General features: G+C 25.4%; 2 protein-coding genes and 1 non-coding gene across 3 annotated transcripts in view; 2 read left to right on the top strand and 1 right to left on the bottom strand.

Annotated features, from left to right (window-relative positions):
• LOC117181694 (esterase FE4-like) overlaps window positions 1-1407 on the bottom strand; it is a 35122-nt gene extending 33715 nt beyond the window's left edge. Inside the window, exon 1 of the mRNA XM_033374624.1 lies at window positions 1204-1407. Within this exon, the coding sequence (XP_033230515.1) occupies window positions 1204-1392 (189 nt within the window). The 5' untranslated portion in view covers window positions 1393-1407. The remainder of the gene's footprint in view (window positions 1-1203) is intronic.
• Window positions 1-22063, top strand: part of LOC117181119 (xaa-Pro aminopeptidase 1-like) — a 276118-nt gene that overhangs the window by 199478 nt on the left and 54577 nt on the right. Inside the window, exons 3-4 of the mRNA XM_033373686.1 lie at window positions 9294-9496; window positions 12184-12234. Coding sequence (XP_033229577.1) covers window positions 9294-9496; window positions 12184-12234 — 254 coding nt within the window. The remainder of the gene's footprint in view (window positions 1-9293; window positions 9497-12183; window positions 12235-22063) is intronic.
• Window positions 9083-9155, top strand: Trnaa-agc. Its single transcript has one exon. It is a non-coding gene; the product is annotated as a tRNA-Ala (tRNA).

A 22063-nucleotide genomic window follows, 5' to 3' on the forward strand; every position in this document is an offset into this window, starting at 1 on the left:
ATCACCAAGATCAATACAGAGCTCATCAATTAATTTCTCGTTGAAATTTACTTCAGGAATTGCACTGACCTCTTGGAAAACTTTGTTAATTACAAATAACCTTTGACCTTGAACGTTACAATTGACCTATGACTTGGGTACGTACCGGAACGTAGAATTTTCCGCTCTATTGATTGCAAATGTAAAAAAGGGGATTTCTATTTAAAAAAACAAAGTTGACCTTCAAAAAGCCATGAAGGTCAACTTCAAGGTTTTTACCTGAGGAAATATCCAACCGTCTCGGGACTTTTTAGACACCCTGTATATAGTTTAGAACTATGTGTAATTTTTATTGTCCACGGGGAAGTCATTGAAGAAGTTTGAAAGACATTTTTTTCAAGTAAATTTTTTTAAATACATTTTTAGAAAACTATAAACTTAAAAAAAATCATATTGTGTAATAAAATTGCACAAAAAGGCTTAAAAAGAAGTATATTAAAAAAACAGTGCTTTAAAAAACATTAAATCAAGAAAGTCAGTTTACGCAAAATGATTTCACAAAAGAATTTCAAATGAGAGAAATATGTTTCTGAACAACCTTGTAATCGACGATTGAAAAAAGGAAGGCGAAAAAAGAAAAGAGAGATCCAAATCACCTCGCTCTTTTTTCTTTACTATTTATCCGTCATTTTTGTTCTCATCAGGGAAATTTTTATTGTAAAGGCTTTCTCATCAAGAAAATTTTTTTATTATACAAGCTTTCCCTGGTGAGGACAAATAAATAATATAAATAAATTATAAACAAAGACAGATATATAATAAAGAAAAGAGAAGGTGGTGGTTTCTATGTCTCTTTTCTTTTCTTCTCCCTCTTTTTATAACTGTCTCTAATGAGTCGATTGCAATTTATATGTACTCTTTAACTACTGTTTTAACATACTTTTTTAAAACTTAATGTGCAATTTCGTTACACAATTTGGCTTTTTTAAGTTTATATTTTTTTAAATGTACTTCCAAATATTCAATAAATAGTTACATTAAACCATGGACCCAGCTATCGTTCTCTAGAGTTCAGCCTTTTTTACTGTTCTCAAAAGTTCGGTTCTTGATCAACCTTAAAAAACATTTTTCTTACAATATGACTTTATATAGGTGGTTAGAATTGCCCCGGGTGGCCCAGCTTTCCCCCGATTGACGCTATCATTTTTTTTGATAAAAACTCACTCTGAATTTATTCGGTCCAACATTAGGTTTGGCGTATGGGATACCCTTGAAACTGTAGTAAGGTTTTCCACCAGTAATTGTGGTTGTTTTCAACCCCTTGAGTGTTCCTTGAGGGATGTCAAGAAGGACTTCTTCGGCACTCGCCCAAACTAAAAACGCACTACAAAAGAGCAACTTCGAAATCCACATTTTCGATTCTAATGCTAATTTATATTTGCACTGGCCTTTTATAGTCTTCGTACAGATTGAGCACCGATTAGCAATCAAAGCCTCCAGTGGAGGACATTATGCAACCAGGATCAGCGTATTATCATGCATGCATACATCCATTTGATAAGATTAGATCTCTTATTAATGTTCATTTAATAATACGAATATTTCCTTTGACAATTTTCGAAAATTCCCCATGCTTGGCAAAAAGAAAAAATTATCTGAAAATTCTGAAAAGTGGAATTAGCTTTGAACAAAAAAAAGCAGTTTTATTAATTTAAGTCAGTCTCAGAATTATGACTGATTGTGATCATATCAATATTATTTGCCTTTATCTACATCAGTTTTTCTGTTGAAAAATAAAGTAAATATAGAATAAAAGTATTAAAGATTGAATAAGGGCAATTGCTCATTGATCTTTATTCATCACAGAAAAATCCATTTTCTGAAAGAGGAAATCGTTGTATTGCCTTTTATGATAAGGAACCTCACTTAAATTACGTCCAAGCTCGGAGTGGGGGGGGGGGGGGGGGGGGGGGGGGGGGGGGGTGTCGAGACATTTTGTTACGATTTTGTACAGTATACGGAGAAAAATGGATGCTCAATCGTAGCATCTATAGATCTAGGGTTAAAAATCGAAAAGGTTTAACTGAAATACGCAAACTTCTGTTAAAAAAAAAAACAAGAATCCAACGACCAAATTTGGATCACAACGAACAAACAAACAAGAGCAAAATCCTAATGTAATCTAAAAAATTAAAAAATTAAATTAAATTTAAAAAATCATTTTTGGACAAAAATAGAAAAGAGGAAAGAAAAATGAGAAGGCGGCCAACCACATCCCCTTCCCTCTTTTTTCTTTTTTTCGTATTTTTTATTTTTATTATCATCAAATTACAATAAAATAACATTCAAAATAAAAATAAAAAATAAATAAAATTGCATTAAAAACGTCTGGGTACTCGTACACCATTTGAACATATACTTTTAAACATTTATTTTTCTCTATATAGAGGAGAGGGGGCTCGTCATTCATGTACGTAATTTTTTTAAATTCGTAAAAACTTTGTCCTGAAAATTATCTTTTTAGTTATAAATTGTATTATTTGTTTGAAAGTTTAACCATTTCTTTTGTTGCTGATAAGTAAACTGAAATCTCTTTTGGACGCAAACTATTTTTTCTGAAAATTTTGCCTTTTTGATTTAAAAGTTCATCTCTTTTAGTAGAAATTTAATTTTTCTTGCACAAAAATACAACTGTTTGAAAAATTCGACTATTTAGCAGAAAATTAAATTATTGTTTATAATTCTTATTTTCGTGTTGGAAATTGAACTGGAATCCTTTTTGGATGCAAATTTAAAGATTTTTCTTTTAATTCATCTGTTTTAGAAGAAATTTCATCTTTATGAATGAAAATGTAACTGTTCGGTTGTAAATTCAACTCTTTTTTTAAAGTTTTTATTTTTCATTTTTTAAATTTACCTGCTTTAGTTGAAATTACATCTTTCTTGGATAAAAATATAACTATTTCGTAGAGAATTTAACTATTTTGTTAAAAATTCATCCTTTTTTAATTAAAAATTTAATTTTTGTCCTAGCTACTTAATTTTTGTTAAAAAACTTCATGTTTTAATCTTGAAAAGTTAACTGGAATATTTTTTGGATTTAATTTCAACTTTTTTTTGAAAACTTGTTTTTTTATTAAATAAAAATTCATCTGTTTTGAGACAAATTTAAACATTTTTTGGATAAAAATGCAACTATTTAGTAGATTTAGTAGATTCAAAAATTTGGTTAAAAGTCATCCTTTTTTTTTTTAAAGTCATCTTTTTGGGTTGAAAATTCAATTTTTTTCGTAGAAACTTATTTTTAGCTTAAATTTTTATATTTTGATTGTAACACGTCAACTGGAATCTTTTTTAACAGAAAATACAAGTATTTTTTGTTGAAAATTTAAATTTTTGATTTAAGAATTCATCTGTTTTAGTAAAAATTTCATTTTTTATGAAAATGCAACTTTTTGGTCAAAAATTATTCTTCTTTGCTTGACGATTTTTGTTTGAAATTATTTTTTTTTATTGAAAGCTTATGTCTTTGGTTGAAAATAGAACTGTTTAGTGGAAAAGCCTCTTTTAGTTCAAAAATTAATTTTTACCTGAAAATCTTACTTCTCCATTTATTTAAAATGATCTTTTTTAGTTGTAAACTCTCCTTTTTTGGTAAAAAAAAAAGAATCTTCTTGGTTTCTTTCTCATTCTTGTTATGCAAAAATGCATCAGTTACGTGGAAAATTAATTTTTTGTTAAAAATGCATATTTTTTGTTTGGAAACTCCATTTTTGTAAAGAAAAATCGTCTTTCAGTCTGAAGGTTTAATACCTTAAATAAACTTTTATTTCTTTCTTGAATAAAAAATTATTTATTTGTTGAACATACGTGTTTTGGTTTTTAAATTATTTTTTTGTTGTATAAGTTTTATCTTTTTTTATTAAAATTTAAACTATGACCGTTTTTTCCTGAGAATTTGTTTTTTAGGTTGAAAATTCAACTTTTATGTTAAAAAAATTAATTATTTTGTTTAAAATTTAAGTATTCCGTTAAAAAGCCATCTTTTATAGTGGGAAAGACTTTGTTGTTAAAAATAAATTAATCAATTTGAAATTTGTATCTGAAATACTCTTTCACTCCTTTTACAAAATATTCTATGTTAAAAATACTATTAGTATTACAAGATTAAAATGTTTGAATATTAATGATCAAGGAAAATGAAAAATTAGTCAAGGAAAAATCAGGGAATTTTGAAAATGAAGTCTAGTACTCATGGATTTTTTTTACTTTCCGGTAAATTAAAATAAATAATGTATAAAAGTGCCATTTGAAATTGTTTGTAGAATTTAAAATTTTTTATTTATTTTAATTTGAACACATTTTTATCCATACAACATATAATATAAAAATTTACCTAGTTTTATATTTTGAAATATGATAATATATCTTATCAACATTTCTAAAACGAGTAGGAATAATCTAATATTGAAATATAAACCGTTGAGTGGTTAGTATAATTAGCGGCAAATACCAGAAATTGACAACGAGCAATCGCTTTCCGGTAGAGCGAGGTTATTTTACGTTTCATAACAGGATTTAAAAGAATTAAAAGTCACTAAGCTATGTGCAACAATATGCAACTATGAAACTAAAATCAAATGACATAATATGTTATATTTCCTTTATCGTGCTATTAAATATTGCATAATGCGCTAAAGTTAAATTATAATTATACATTTTTTGTTTACGAACTCATGAAAATCTATATAAATAGTTTTATTTATTATAAAAGTTATTTAATTTATAATAAAAGTCTTCTTTTAATTGTAAACATTTCTTTTCAAAAGCTCTCTTCTGCTGTTACTTTTAAAATTACTACTACAAAATCCAAATTTCGAAATTCTCTGACTTTTCCTGATTTTTTTCTGACCATTTTTTTTCCCTGGCCGTTTTCAATTTTTTTAGGGATACAAACAACCTTACACCTAGACAATTAATAATGTTAATGCAAAAAAAGTTTGCTTTTAAGTACAATATTTCAAACACTTTTAGCGGCAACAGTCATACAAAACATCAACCAAATAATTATCAATTAATATTATAAATGAAAATTAAAAAAGAAAATAAAAAAATTATTAATAAAAATGATAAGTATCAACCAATGATGAAGGTTTAACAAATTTAAAAAATCTCTAAGAAAAGAGTAATAGTTGTTATTTCTGACCAAAAATATATTTTTCAAGCAAAAATAGTTGAAACAAAAAATTCAAATTTTTAACAAATTAGTTGAATATGCAAACAAAGCAGACTCATTTTCAAACAAAACAGAGAAACCATATCAATAATTTTTCATCCAAAAATTAAAATTTTCAACTGAAGAAGATGAATTGTCAACCAAAAATGGAATAGTTAGATTTTCAGTTATCATTATTTTTTGTTAAAGTAAATGTTTAACAAAATAGGTCAACTTCAATAAGAATGAATAAACATGAATTTTTCAAGAAATTATCAACCAAAGAAATGAAATTCCAACCAATTATATATAAAAAAAATATTAATTTTCAACAAATTAGAGGAATTTTTAACCAAATAGTTAATTTTTCAACTGAATAAGCTAAATTTCAACAAAACATGGAATAGTTAAATGTTTATTTAAAAAATAAATTTTCAATATAAGACATTGATTTTTTAAAATAAAATAGTTAAATTTAAACCAAAGTAATGAATCTTCGATATAAAAAATGAATTCTTCATGAAATGATTAAATTTTCAGTTACAAAGTTAATTTTTAACAAAATAGATTTTTGAACCAAAAAGTTTGAATTGCAACTGAAGAAGCTGAATTTTCAACCAAAAATAGCATCGATAAATTTTCAGTTTGACAAAAAGAAATGGTTTTAAATGAATTTTTAATAAAATAGGTCAATTTTCAATACAAAAAAGGAATTTCTATAAAAGAATATGAAATTTCAACTACTGAGAATAATTTTGTAACAAAAAGGTAAAACAAATTTTGCACAAAATAGTCGAGTTTTTACCTAAAACAGATATATTTTCAACTCAAAACCGAATAATTAAATTTTAGGTAACAAAATTAACTTTTAATCAAATAAAATAAATCTTCGACCGAACAGATGAATTTTGAATGAAGAAGATTCAATTTCTATCAAAGAAAATAATTTGTTGACAAAAATGGAATGTTTAAATTTTCAGTTTAAGAAATTTTCGGAAAAATATGAATTTTTAACCAAAATTAAAAAAAAATACATTTTCAAACAAATCTTTGAATTTTTCAAGATATTTTCAACGAAAGAAATAAATTCTCCGCCAATAAGATTAATTTTCTACCGAAAAATATTAATTTTGAACAAATTTGAGGAATTTTCAACCATCTAGTTAAATTTTTATCTGAAGAAGGTAAATTCTCAATCAAACATGTAATAGGTCAATTTAAATTAAAAAAATAAATAATTTTTCAACCAAAAACCAAATAATTTTCAACAAAATAGTTAAATTTTGATCAAAAGTTTTTCGACTAAAATGATGAATCTTCAACCAATAAAAATGAATTTCGTACAAAGTAGTTCGACTTTTAACTAAGTACAGTTTAATTTCTATAAAAAAAAGGTGAATTTTCAACAAGGAATATAATATTTAATATTTCAACCAAGAAGATTTTTATTTTAATCCAAAAACAGTTGAATTTATTTCCCGAATTTATTGATTGCGTAAATGGTAATTAAGCCTGACCTATTAATTATTAAAAATAAATAACAATAATGATTTTGAAGCCTAGTCGCAAGTAGAATCGTACACAATTTATTATTTTCAATCATTTATTCACATGGGGCACTTTTAATGTAGTGTCGTGCCAAATGTCACATATCTGAAAAAATATTTTTTTATGATTTTAAGAATTAAAATATTATAACTGATGTCATTTCAAATTAAACACTTTTTTTTTGTTGAAAATGTTAAAATTCACAACAAAAATCATTCATTTTAACCGTGTTTTTTTCAATTTAATTTTTTCTGACCATCGCTTCTTAACAAATTTTGAAAAATAATTGCATTTTAATAAATGAAAGCTTATTTTTTCCTGAAAAGCATTCACTACAATTTTTCTGTTTCAAATTTTTAAAATAACTAAATAATCCTCAAATATAATTATTTGTTTAAAAATGTTTTCCTGCAAAATTTGTTTAACGATTTCAGCCATAGAAAATTTTACTTTCAAAATTGGAAACAGTAGAATGGTAGAGAATGCTTTACCGAAAAAAATAAGCTTTCATTTATTAAAATGCAATAATTTTTCAAAAATTGGTAAGAACGACGATCAGAAAAAATTCAATTGTAAAAAACATGGTTAAAATGAATTTTTTTTGTGTGCAAAATTTTAACATTTTCCTAAAAAAGAATGCCTTTCATTAGAAATGACATCATTTATAATATTTTGATTCTTAAAATCATGGAAAAACTTTTTTTCAGATATTTGACTTTTGGCACGACTACCTTAAAATAAATGTGTTATGAAAAATCAGCTTGGAAAGCAGTGCTCGCTTGAACCGGTTCTCAAGCATCAGCTGCGGTTTATAAACTGTGGCGCCACGCGTGGCGACTAAAATGGATCAAGAGTACATGATATGATAGAAGTGTGAAGCAGTGTAAAATAGACAGAAGAATTTTAAAAAAGGGAGAATTTTAGTTAGCAAAAAGGAAATCAATTTTCAACAAGTTTACAGATAAAATTATTGTAAAATTGTAACCTGAAATACTTTACTTTCATAATTATTTAAATTATTATTTTCCTCTTAATCATCTTAATTGACTGCGAAAATTTCAATAAGAAAATTTTGTTTTTTTCAATAATCAATCATATATTTTTTAAATATATTTAAAATAAAAAAGAATTTTTTTGCTATATAAAATTAATAAATTATAAATTGACTGCCTGTAGCATTTTACATATTATTTACGTATACTTTTCATATTTAATACAATTATTTTCCATATGCAACAAATAAATATGGCAATACTGATTGATATTTAACTAACTTTATTCAGGATTATGTATTATTTATTATTGATTTTCGATTTACCAACTAAGGGCCGGTTTCTTCCTTGCCGACAATATTAGAAGTTTAACCCTCGAATGAATGCTGCTTGCCTGATACGGAATTACTCTCGGAAATACGCGGGACCGACATTATTTATTGTCTGAGTTGTCGTCAACATTCTCGATCAGCTCGAACAACTTTCACTTTTCAAAAGGAACTTTTACCTTCTACTCGAAATATACTCACCTGATACCTGAGCACCACTCAGAACACCCTCTGGTTTCCCATGGGACATTATCGGGACCAGCATAGAACCAGTGTCGTCAAAATATTGCCTGCATACAAAATGCTTCCAGTAATAAATATTTTTTTAAAGTCAAGATTTGTAATATTTAGTAAAATTGTTAAACGTTTTTCAGTACTTTGTAAATAGTGGATTTTGAAAGATTCTAAATCTAGAAAAACCCCTTTAACTTATTTGTTTAAATAAGAATAAATTATCGCATAAATAAATCTAAGACACTTATATAAATATTCATATTTTCAAAATTTTGGAGCTTTATAAACGTAATTTTAAATTCTTCTAATTCTCGAGGGTGTCTTTTTTCAATAATTATTTTGTAATAATTATTTTGTTATCTGTATTAATTAGGTATAATAAATAAAACGATTATTGAAACTTCAGACGCAGATATTGCATTTTTAATTTGAATTTCAAGTGAACTATCTTTTTGAGAATCTTAATCTATTTTCTTGTTTGCTAAATAAATAATATTTCTAAAATGTCTCTATTTTATTGAAATAAATTTAAAAAGTTGCAAAATTATTCATAATTCTCCCTAAAGTATATTCACATTAAATTTTTTTCTATTTCATCAACTCCTTAATAAGTTTATTTTTCACTCATGATAGATAAACACAAAAAAAATTAATTTGAAGAAATTCCACTATCAATATATAATAGACATTATATAATAAAGACATTATATTTTTAATGAACCATTATTTTCATGTCCATTATTTTCTTTGCTTCTCGAAGGAGATTTAAGCACATATTTATATCTGGGGGCGTAGCTCAGATGGTAGAGCGCTCGCTTAGCATGCGAGAGGTACCGGGATCGATACCCGGCGCCTCCAAAGAATAATTTTTGTTCTTTTATATTATAAATGTGGATAATCTGATTTTATTTCCAATATTTTTCAATAAAAATAACGTATTGATGTTGATCATTTCAGTATATAGGTTGACTAAAATTTTTTTATTATTTTTTTCAGGTTTCGCGACGAGTGCTGATGATCAAGGACTGAGAGATCCGCCCCTAAACTACAAAGGTTACACCCGAAAATCTTGCCCCCATAGTCAACAAAAAAACATAGCGATGAGATTGCTCCTTTTAAGAGCAGAAATGAAACGAATTACTACTGTTGAAGGACCTCCTTTAGATGCGTATATCGTGAGCTCTGATGACGAACATCAGGTATATATAAATTTTTAAAAAATTCGAATTTTTTTTTAATTTATCTAAAGTCACGAATGTTTTTTTATATTTAAGTTCAGAAGAAATACTCATATTATGTATATATACAATTATTTTTATTACATGTAATAAATTATTAGTAATTATAATATGGCATACTTAGGGTAATCGGTACTGTGGTTGCCCCCCCCCCCCCCAATGGTTGGCCCGCTCATTTAAATATGCTTATATGAAAGAATATTTAATATATAATAAAGTACAATAATCATAAAACAATGCCTTTATATTATAAATGTGTGGCCATTTATTTTCATATCTTTTTAGTCCTCAATTTTATTATTTAGTTAAAAAATTAACAATTTTTGTTTAAACATCCTTTTTGGTTGCAAATTCAACTCTTTTCGTAGAACATTCACAATTTGTTAAAAATTCATATTTCATTGCTGATGAGTCATTCGAAATATTTTTTGAATTAAAACTATTTTTCTTAAAAATGTGTCTTTTATATTTAAAAGTTCACCTTTTTTAGTAGAAATATTTCATGGATAAAAATGGAACTGTTTTGCTGAAAATTCGACTGTTTTCTAAAAAATTTACTTTTTCTTGAAAACTCGTACGTTTGTGTAGAAAAGTCGATTGAAATATTTTTGGATGAAAATTCAATTCTTTTTTGAAAATTTGTCTTTTTATTTAAAAAATTTACCTGTTTTGGTAGAATTTCCATTATTCTTGGACAAATATTGTTTAAATTGAATATTTTGGCGTTAAAAAAAGATCTGAAATCTCTGCTGAATAGAAAATTAACTATTAAATTTTTTTTTCAAATTAAAAATTCATCTGTCTTAAGACACATTTTTTTATCAAATAAAAATGCCACTGTTTGTTTGAAAATTCAATAATTATGTCTAAAACTCATACTTTTTTATTGAAAATTCTACGGTTTTGTTGAAAACTTAACTATTTCGTAGAAAATTTACTTTTTGTTTAAAGTTTATATTATGGTGTTGAAAATTAAATTGAAATCTTTTCTGTATGTAAGTTCTACTTAAAAAAAGTAGTCCTTTTTATTAATAATATTCTGCTGTAGTGCAAATTTCATATTTCTTATATAAAAATGAATATATTTGTTAGATAATTCAGCTATTTTGTTACAAATTGGTCTTTTTGGATTGAAAATTTAATTTTTTGCGTAGAAACTTATTTTTGGTAAAAAATTCGTATTTTAATCTTGAAAAGTCAACTGGAATCTTTTTAGAGTGAAAATTCAAATATTTTTTTGAAAATTATTTTTTTTGTTTAAAAATTCACCTATTTTGGTACAAATTTCACTTTTTTATGAAGAGGCAACTTTTTGGTTAAAAATTCTTCTTATTTGCTTGAGTAGTAAACTATTTTGTTGAAAGATTCGTTTGAATCATTTTGTTAAGAAATCATTTTCTTAGGATTTATATTTTTAGATGAAAATTCATCTATTTCGTTGAAAATCTAACTATTTTTCTTTCAAATTGATCTTTCTAGTTAAAAATTCAAATACTTGGATAAATTTAAATATATTATTTTGATTAAAGGCTGTTGTTTTTTGTTGAATATTTAACTGTTTAGTGCTAAAGCGTGTTTTTGTTTAAAATTAATTTATTAACTGAAAATGTAACTATTCAATTTTTTAAGATTGATCATTTAGAGTTTTAAATTCTCATTTTTTGATAAAAAAATCATTTTCTTAGTTTTAAATTTCATTTTTGTTGGGTAAAAATACATCAGTTTCATGGAAAATTAATTTTTTACTGAAGTCATATTCTTTTTAAAATTCGATTTTTCTAGGGAAAAATCGTCTTTTGGCTTGATGGTTCAACAATTTAGATAGACTTTTATTTCTTTTATAAGTGAAAAATCTTTATTTGTTGAAAAATCGTCTTTTTGTTCTTAAAATTATTTTTTGTTCATAAAAATTTCATCATTTTTGATTGAAATATAAATTATAACACTCTTTTGTTGTGAATTTATCTCTTAAGGTTGAAAATTTAAGTATGCTGTTAAAACTTTAATTATTTCGTTAAAAATTCAAGTATTTTGTTTAAAATCATATTTTATAGTAGAAAATCCATTTTATTTGTTAAAAATAAACTATTCAATTTTGAAATTTTAAATTTGTATCTGCAATACTGTTTTATTCCGTTTATAAAAAATACTATGTTAAAAGTATTGCAAGATTAAAATTCTGGTATTTGAACATTATTGATCAAGGAAAATGAAAAATTATTCAAGGAAAACTCCGGGAATAATTTTGAAAATTAAGTTCTCGTACACCCTGCTTATTTCTACTAGCAATAATAACTAGCAAACAATTTCTGGCAACTAAAAATTACGTACATTAAGAGGCAGGGGGGGGGGCGGACAGTAGAAATATTTTTATAATAATATTTTATTTTATAATAATTATGTATTTCAGCACATTTCAGTGGCAAATTGTTAATTTCTTTAAATATAAATCATTCCTATTTTTAATGCTGAACTTGCTATGGTAATTTGAATCCTTATAAAATGTATTATCCATCTTTATATTTTGGGATTACGTTCGATGTTTATAATTTTTTTTGCAGATTTTTAAACTCGAAAAAATCCTGAGGCCAATCATTGTACCGATTACCCTATATGATTACGAAAATTTACTTATATTAATTTTTCAGAGTGGGAGGCTTATAGCGAAATATCGAGAAACTGTTATAGAGAAAGTGCAGGTACTCATGGACATAAGAGTGATATTTTAAGTGTTGGTTTATCATGGAGAAACTTCCGGTTGTAAAATTTGATGTTATAATATTTATTTTTACAATAAGACAATTACAAGCCAAGATATAGCGTCACTATTTGAAGAATTGCTATTATGAATATTTAACTGTGAAGTTACTAATTAAAAAAAAAACTATTATGAATATTAAACTAAGAAGTTACTATGGGATCATCTATAAACTACGATACCAATTTTGGGCAATTTTTTTCCTCCACTCCCCCTCTATAACCATGTGGTGAATTATAAACTTCGGTAATTAATCAACAATTATTAAAATATAAAGAAGTGATGTTCAGAGTAAGTGTTGAATTCTGCCTAATTGAATGTAGTCTGGCAGTTAATCCGAGTATTATTGAATTTTTAAACTAAGAAAGGTACATTTTTTACCAAAATTGTATAGTTAAACTTTTAATTAAAAACAATAATTTTAAATTTTAAAAAAATTCTACGAAATAGTTGGTTTCTTTTACTACTTTATTGAAATTTTAAGACAAAATGACAAATTTTCTATTCAAAAGAGTTTAAATATAAAATAAAAAATATGAAATTTTGATCAAAAAGTAAATTTTATATAAAAAATAAGAATTTCCGGCAAAATACAAGAACTCTCAAACCAAAACTTTATTTTTTAAAGTAGGTTAATTTTCAACACAAAAAAAACGAATTTTTAACAAAATAGTTCAATTTTAACAATAAGTTGAATTCTTACTTAAAAAAGAGTCATTTTTGACCAAAAATGTAATAAATAAAATTTCAATTACCAAAGTAATTTTTCAACCGCAAAAAAGGCACTTTGTACAAAAAAGTACAATTTTAAATCGGAAGCCAAAAAACGAATTTTTAAGAAAGTAGTTCAACTTTAAAAGCTAGTTGTTAAATTCTTAACCAAAAGATACACTTTTAAACAAAAATATTAATTTTCTACTGAAAAAAAACGGATTCTTGAAAAAATTCAAAAATTCTGAACCCAAAAGTTGAATTTGTATACAAAAAGATTAATTTGTTACCTAAAAAGACGAATTTTAAATAAAATTAATGAATTACCAACCAAAAAGTGGAATTTCGAAGAAAGAACTTCTTTGATTTTATGAAAGTAGTGCAACTTTAAAACTTAGTTGTTACATTTTTAACCGAAAAGATTAATTTTATACCGAAAAAAATGAATTTTTGACAAAATTCAAAAATTCTGAACCAAAAAGTTGAATTTTTAACTAAAAAGATTAATTTGTTACTTAAAAAAGACGAATTTTCAATAAAATTAAAAAAATTATCAACCAAAAAGTGGAATTTCCAAGAAAGAACTTTATTGATTTTATGAAATTAGTTCAACTTTAAAACCTAGTTATTACATTTTAAACCAAAAATATGAATTTTTAAACAAAAAGCTTAATTTTCTACCGAAAAAATTAATTTTTCACAAAATTCAAGAATTTTCAACCAAAAAGTTGAATTTTCAACTAAAAAGATTAATTTTCAAGCAAAAAGTTGAATTTAAAAAAAAAAGGATTTTTTTATATTTTTGATAAAGTAATTCAACTTAAAAACCTAGTTATTAAATTTTTAACAAAAAATATGAATTTTTAAACAAAAATATTAATTAAAAAGAAAGGATTAATTTTCAACTAAGAAAGATGAATTTTCAATCAAATTCAAGAATTGTCAACCAAAAAGTTCAATTTTTAATTAAAAAGATGAAATTTTTCACCAAAGTCTTAGTTTATTAACAATAAGACCAATTTTTAACAAGATTCAAGGATTCTAAAACAAACAGTTTAATTTTCGACTGAAAAGAAGAAATTTTATATAAAAACAATTATTTGCTAACAAAGAAGACGATTTTTTAGTCAAATTTAAGAGTTCTCAAAAGATCAAAGTTTCAACTAAAAAAGAAGAATTTTTAAACAAAAAGATCAATTTACAACCAAAAACGACGAATTTTTTATAAAATTGAAGAATTCTCAACCAAAAAGTTAAATTTTTAATTAAAAACATACATTATAAAACAAAAAGATTAATTTTACACTAAAAACATTCATCATCTGGAAACGTATTAAAAACGTTACCATATGTACTTTTAGCAAAAAAATTCTCTAAATTCTAAAAAGTGAATATACGTGTAATGTTATTTTGACTGGGACCCCCCCCCCCCCTATCCGTTACAAACCGTAGGTTTTGTGAGACCCCCCTCCCCCTGAAGGGGTAACGTAATTTACGGATGATCCCTAATTTTAATGCAATATAATTATAAATGATTAAATAATTCTACTTATACCAAAGAAAGTTTCTATAATCTCTAGTAACTGCGAAGTTTACAAAACACAGTAGTAAAGACATTCTTCCTATGTGTTTTCAAAGTAGCAGAACGGAGACATTTTCCTATTTTAAATAGGAATTTTTGCGAAGCACTTATTCAAATGTTTTTCGTCTCATTGCACGTTCCCATTTAAAATGGTAATTTTTCTCACCTATTTTGTCAGGCGGCCCTCACTGTTTACGTTTCTGTCCCTCCGAAATCAGTCCAAGGCCAGTTGAAGCCAACCCCCGACACTTGACAGAAAGCGAGAATTTGGTGTATTCTGTTTTTAGTATGTTCACAATTGATATGCAGAAAAGTATTTCTTCGTATCGCTGTGACAATAATATTATTTTCTCGCATGTATTCTAGATTGCCATCGAACTCTTGTGAAGATCAATATGATAATGCCAAATTTTACAACCGATAGTTTCTCCGTGTACACGGAAAAAATTTGCACTTGAGGAATTACAGAATTAGTTCCGATGAGGCGGATATGAGAAAAAAAATCCGTAATAATTACAGACCAACGTTATTTTAAATTTTACAGAACTGTTTCTATGATAATTAAATATAATGCAGGAAGAATTCTTAAATGGGACTGTAATTTTAGCAACGGGAAGCTTTAAAATTTGCGAAAATAAAGTCCGTTAAAAACAAAGTGGAAGACTGGATATTTCACAGAACGCCTTTCAATTAAAAAACACGGCAGAGTTTTGTGATTTCTGCACGCCCTTTTCGTCACGAAAAAAAATATTCCGATTTATATAGGGACTTCTATATTTAGCCTAATTTGTATATCAGAAGGAAGGAAGTAAGGATGGAGGGAGGACACACACGAGAGACACATTCTTAACTTGTTGTACGCACACAAACGCAACGCACTTCCCTAACGCAAAATATTGCACGCTGTGGGTATTAGCCTTGTGGTCCTTATATACTAACTAAGAAAATTCTAACCACTTGTGAGAAACGACCCGTGCCAGTGCCAACATTTTTGGTGGGCTGAGTTATATTTAATTTTCTTACTTAAACCTCGGATATTTTTGTGACAATATTTGAGCTTAGTATTAAATATTTCACGTCGACATGTTGTATCTTTTACCATATCGCTCAAAACAAAACATACAGAAAACATGATTAAAAAGTAAGGCTTTGAAAAAAACTTATGATTTAATATTTTTCAGAGCAAATATATACTTTGATGTTCACGAAAACATGAAAACAATTTTGGGAAAAAATAATCAATCATTTCAATCAATTTTGAAACTGAAGATAAATTATTAAAATTTTAAATTGAAAATGGACTTTATATGAAAAAAGTTCAAGCTTTAGCCAATAAAACAAATGTTCAACAAAGTAGTACAACATGACAACAAAAAGTTGATTTTTTTTTTTATAAAAAGGTGAATTCTCTATAAAAATTTTAATTTTTCGAAAACATTAAAATTTGACATTTTTTTTGCTCTATTTTATTATAAAACTCACATTTTGCTTTCAATTTAGGCTTGTTACACAAAAAATTAAATTTTTTATCCCTGTAGAATGACGAAATGATTTTCATGCAAAAAGTATAAAAATAAAAACATTTATGAATTTCATTAGAACAAAATTAAAATTGCGCGCGTCTTTTTTGTAGTTTGGAGAACATTTTCCAAAATTAAGGACTCAAGCTTCCAGTTGAGAATTTTTAAAAGAATTTTTAAGAGCGTTATGAATAATTTAAAAATAATAAATTTTTTAAATTTATTTTGACGGTCCTAATTTAAATTTTAAAGGAGCTTGGGAATTGTTCAAAATTTAATGGCCCAATTAAGCTAAAAATTGTTATTTTTGTGCTATACATTTTCTAATATTTGAAATATAAAATAAGGACTATTGTTCAAATTTTAGGCTAATTATAATAATTTCTAACTAATTTTCAATCTGTTTTAATTATGTGAAAAATATTTGTATAATTTTACAAAATTGAAATTTTTAGAATTTTTTTCAGAAAATTTCAGCGGATTTGAAAGGATTTTAAAAGAGATAATTTAAAAGTTTCCATTTTATCATTAAAAAATTTTTTTTTTCAAATACAAAATAAGGGACATTTTCAAATTTTCTGTTGTTTATAATAATTTCTAACTAATTTTCAATCTATTTTAATAATGTAAAAGTATTTCATAGAATTTTATAAAATTTTAGAATATTTTTAGAATATTTTTATATTTTTAGAAAAATCAAACGGATTTGAAAGAATGTTAAAGGAGATAATTTAAAAGTTTCCAGTTTAGCATTTTTAGAATTAATTTTTTAATATGGAAAAATTGCAAATGATGTTTCACTTGGAAAAAATTAATTTTAAGATAATATTTAGACAGATTAAAAAGGCCAAGAAATCCAGAAATAAATAAAAACGATACTATTATTAATTTAAAAAAATCGAGGATGTTTGAGAGATATTTAAAGGTTTCGAGAAGATTGAAGAGTAATTTAAGACTTGACAGGATTTAAAAAATGTATATTTTTGAAGATTTCAAAAATCAAAAAATTAGAATCATTCTGAGCATTTCAAAAGTCTTTAAATGTTATGAAAAAATTATTAAGATTTAGAAGAAAATTGAAAATAATTTTTTATCCTGAATAATTAATTTCAAGAGAATATTCCCATTTTTTTAAATTGAAGGAATTTTAGATAATTTTAGAAGAATTTTAAATAATTTTCTTAAATATTTGTAGAGTTTTGAAAATTCTTAAGCGTTTTAAGAGTTTTGACATTTTTAAAGATAATACAGCAATTTTCTTAAGATAGCTGACAAAATTTAAAATAATTTTTTATTTCGAAAAAATATTTTTAACAGAATGTTTAAAAAGATTTCAAAACTAACACAGGTTTCAATACATGAATCCTTATATAAAAAATTTTTAATAATTCATTTTTAATAATTATTCTCTACTCAATTTTATTTAGATGTGAACGAAGACTTATTAGTCGATAATTATTAACAAGATAATGATTTGTTCCTTGCTTAGGAATTGGTACAGTTTTAGCTCTTTTCCACTCAGTTGGAAAGTGACCCAAACACAGAATTCCATTTATAATCTTAATAATTATTACGACTGCTTTTTTAGTCAGCTGCACTCATAGATTTTTTTTTTACCAAAAAAGACGATTTTTTAACAAAACACATAAACTTTTAGCTAAGAAAATCAAAAAATTAAAATTTATAACCGGTAACGAAAAATTTTCAATGAAATAGTTCAATTTTTTACTAAAAAATATAAATTTTAAAAAATTCCTTTTTTTATAAATTAATGATTATATCATTTTTATTTATTAGTCTATTTTTGCTGTTTTTAATCGTTCTAAATATTTTATTAAAATTAATTTTTTTTAAATAAAATTTTTGGAATTTTTCCAGGAATTTCAAGTTATTTTTTTAATTATCTTCAAAATTTTCTCAATTCTTGAATGGCATTAAAAATCTATGTTGTAACAATAAAAAATTATATTTTTTAGAAACACTTTTGAAACGTTTTAAACTTTCAAAGCATAGTGAAATCTTTTCAAAACTTCTTAATATCGCTTAAAATCACTCGAATTTTTAAAAATTAATAATTATTTAACGTTTTATAATTTCTATTAAAATGATAAATCTTCAAGAATAAAAAAGCATTTGTAACCCAATAAATGATTTATCAACTAAAACCATGAATTCGAACGAAAAATATGCATTTTTTCTACAAAAAGATCAATTTTTAACCAAATATTTCAACTTCGTACAAAAAAAAATGAAATTGCAATCAAAGAGTGCAATTATTCTTAAAAATAACATTATTTTACATCTGATTTCCATTGATTTATCGTTTTTGTAATTTTGATTTGTGATTCTTTATTGAATCTCGTCGATGCGATGCCGGGACGCACCACATTAATCCACACTGAAACAACTGTATACTGTCGTATCGCATCTTTGTTGCGACACACACCTGAGTAGCGCACCGCCACGCCCGTGTATTTAAAAATCGTAATAATCGTATTGAACTTCTACGGCACCAACTTTTAATACTTATTATCAGTTCTGTGATTATGACAGACCAGTTCGAAATGACTACCGAATAGTTATTGTTAATTCAACGAATTTTTCTCATATCCGCCACAATTTAACTAGTTCAGTAATTCCTCAAGTACAAATTTTTTCCCTGTAGCTTGTTTTGATAATGCTTATTTTAATCTACGCAATTACATGATCTTGGGGTGTGTTTTTTTTGCTTGCTATTTTCAAGCAAATAATAGATCAAGTTTCATAGAACAAAAGGAGCCATTGTTTATTAAGATTGAATGGAACTTTTATTTATTGAAAAGGATTGTTGCAGGATTTCTAACAATAAACTCTGACAATAAAATATTTTATGCTCTTCAGTTTCGTCAATAAAAAGTAGGGTTCAATTAAACAAAACAAATCAGCAAATAAATACCAATTTCATCCATTTTTTAATATAAGACTCAAAAAACGTATAAATGTTCTAAATTTTGTAACTCTATATTCTGCAAATCATCACAGTTAGAAATATTCTGAAATTTACGCTGGTATACGGAATATATAATGAAATTTCTGATACTTTTATATGTAAGCGTATCTTAAATTTACGAAATTTGTACAACAAAATTAGAGGTACGGACAACAAGATTTCTAAGTAATTTTTTAACGATTTCGGTTTTATTTTAGAAGACTAATTTTAAGATTTTGAAGGTTTCAAAATATTAACTTTGAATTATTTCCAAATATATTTAGAAGTTTTTAAAAGATTCTAAAATAATTTAAATGTTGAGAAGATTTGAACAAATTTAAAAGAAACTGTTAACATTTTTGGGGAAATTTACGATGATATCAATGATCAGTTCTGTTATAAAATTAACTTTCTTGGTTAAAAATACAACTGGTCGAAAATTTATCTTTATTGGATGATTTAGAGTGTTTAAAAATTTAACTGTTTATTTTGGAAGAACACCTTTTTAGTTGAAATTTTTATTTAACATTTATGAAGTTTTCGAAAATCCTTTTTAGTTTTCTCAAGCATCTTATAAAATATTTATATAACCTTAAAAACAGATAAACAAATAACGCGAGAAAATAGATATTCGATATTTTGAATTCATAATATTTATTTGGTATTTAAAACTTTTATTTTGTATTCTAAATTGTTTTGCCCCTCTAATCGAGACTAATTTGGTTATACTGAAATTTTAATTTAAAAAAAAATTAGTAGCCGTCTTTACCTAATGACATAGTTTAAAAAATCACAACATTTTTTTAATTCGAGTAAATTAAGCAAAAATAGAGTAAGTGTATATATAATTTTTATTTTTCTATTTAAAGAAGTAATATGTAAATAAAGTTGATTCATCTTTTCGATTTGACATGTTTCCCATTTTTACAACCTTCTTTTAACCAAATGCTAATCAAAAATTAGCTAACCAAATACAAAAATTAAAGACCCCGATAAAAGTCTTGGAACCAGCCCAAAAAGCCGTTCTACCTAATTTTTTGAAAAAAAATTCAAAAAATTTAACAGATTCCCAGGGATTCATAAGGATGAGTTTAACAGATTGAAATGACTGCAGAGGATTTGAAAATATTTTGATTGAATTCATTGAATTTCCAAGGATTTGTATTATTTTAAGGAATTTTCACAGCTTTTAAACATTTTGAGGAATTTCAAGAGATTTTAAATATTTAACGACAGTTTAAGAGATTACCCGAGAGTTAATTAAAGGATGTAATATTCCTTCAAAGATTTCAAAGGCTTTTCAGAGATTGGAGTAAAATTTATGGGATTGCAAGTAAATGACTAAACTTCATAAGGATTTTGACAGATTTCATAAGACTTAGGGTATTTGTAACTATTTTCAGGAAAATATTTAAAAATCCTAAACATTTGATATTATTTCTATGATTTTCAAATAATATCACAAAAGTTATAGCAATTCGTAGGATTTCAAATATTTATAGGTATTTCAAATATTTCCGTTAATATGCGGTTTTTAAGAATTTCTTTTAATTTCGAAAGATTTAGAAGGATTTCATAGGATTTATAAGATTTTAAAATATTTAAAAATGTTGTAAGGTTTTATTTTAAAGGCTCTTTATAAGGTATCTTAATTAGTTCTCAGGATCTCAAAGGATTTTATGGAGTTTCAGATATTACAAAAAATTTCAAGGAATGTCATCAGATTTTATGTTATTTAAATGGATTTTAAATAATTTATTCACACGAACTAAAGGAAATACAAAGAATTTAAAAGATTTTCAAATATTTTTAAGAATTTTAAAGATTTAGGATATTTGAAAATATTCCTAAGAATGTTTAAGCTCTTAAAACAGTTTCCAAGGATTTTAAATGTTTTAGGGTATTATAAGGATTCTCAAGAGTTTAAAAGAAATTAAATAAATTTGAGGGTATTTACAAATATTTTAATCATTTAAAGGAATTTGAAAAAAATTGTTTACGGGTTTAAAGAATTTCCTGGAATTGCGGAACATTTATGAAGGATCTTATAGGGCCTATAAGGGTTAAGAATATTTGAAAAGATTTCATTATTCCAATAGGAGATTTATAGGGTAGTAGTTAAACATGTAGAAATATAAAAGTGGGCCTGGCAAGGCACTGACCAGTTTTCCATAGTTTTGGCGTGGCCCTGGATGGGTCAACTAGCAAGGACCATACATGGCGTGTAACGCTTTTGCAGATTTTGCCCTACATATGGCAAACTTGTCAGGGCCTGTCCAGTTTTTCTGAGCTATGCCCTACTTTTCTCAATTATAATATAATAATAAACAAAAACTAGTTTTAGAAAACAATGCTTATTTTATTTGGTATAATGCTACTGAAAATACAAATAATATTATAACTTTGCAGTCTTTGATGCTGCAAAAAATCCGTTTTCAAAGCCAGTAAAATTTTAGAAATTGCTTTAAATTGTAACATTTTAAATTGTGTAAAAACTTGATAACTTTACTAAACTTTTAATTTTATTACAAAAAGAAAATTCACTTTTTATCAAATTTAAACTGTATCAAAAATTATTCATAAGTTTAAAATTGACATCTATGGTATTCACGTAGGAATAAATTTTTAATAATTTAATATGGAATTGACTATCAAGCCTTCAAAAATACTTCAGTATTTAATTTTAGCACATTTGACATTACATCTTGAGTCAAGACCTCCTCCTCCTTTTACCTATATTTATTTTCAATCTATTTCGCCTTCTCATAATAGGTGTATACTCGGAATCTCCCATATAGAGCATTTATTTATTTTTAATTCGGAACAAGAGTGTGTTTATAGTCAATCACAGATATTTATATTTTGATACCCCATTTGTGCCCCATACTAATTTAATTTTTTTTATTGAAAATAGAAAAACTGGCCTGGAGTAAAATCGACCTTTTATGTAGTTTAGAACAGGAATTTAAATGAATTTAATGTTCCAAAA

Source organism: Belonocnema kinseyi, chromosome 10 (genome assembly GCF_010883055.1).
Source record: "Belonocnema kinseyi isolate 2016_QV_RU_SX_M_011 chromosome 10, B_treatae_v1, whole genome shotgun sequence".
NCBI classification, from domain to species: domain Eukaryota; kingdom Metazoa; phylum Arthropoda; class Insecta; order Hymenoptera; family Cynipidae; genus Belonocnema; species Belonocnema kinseyi.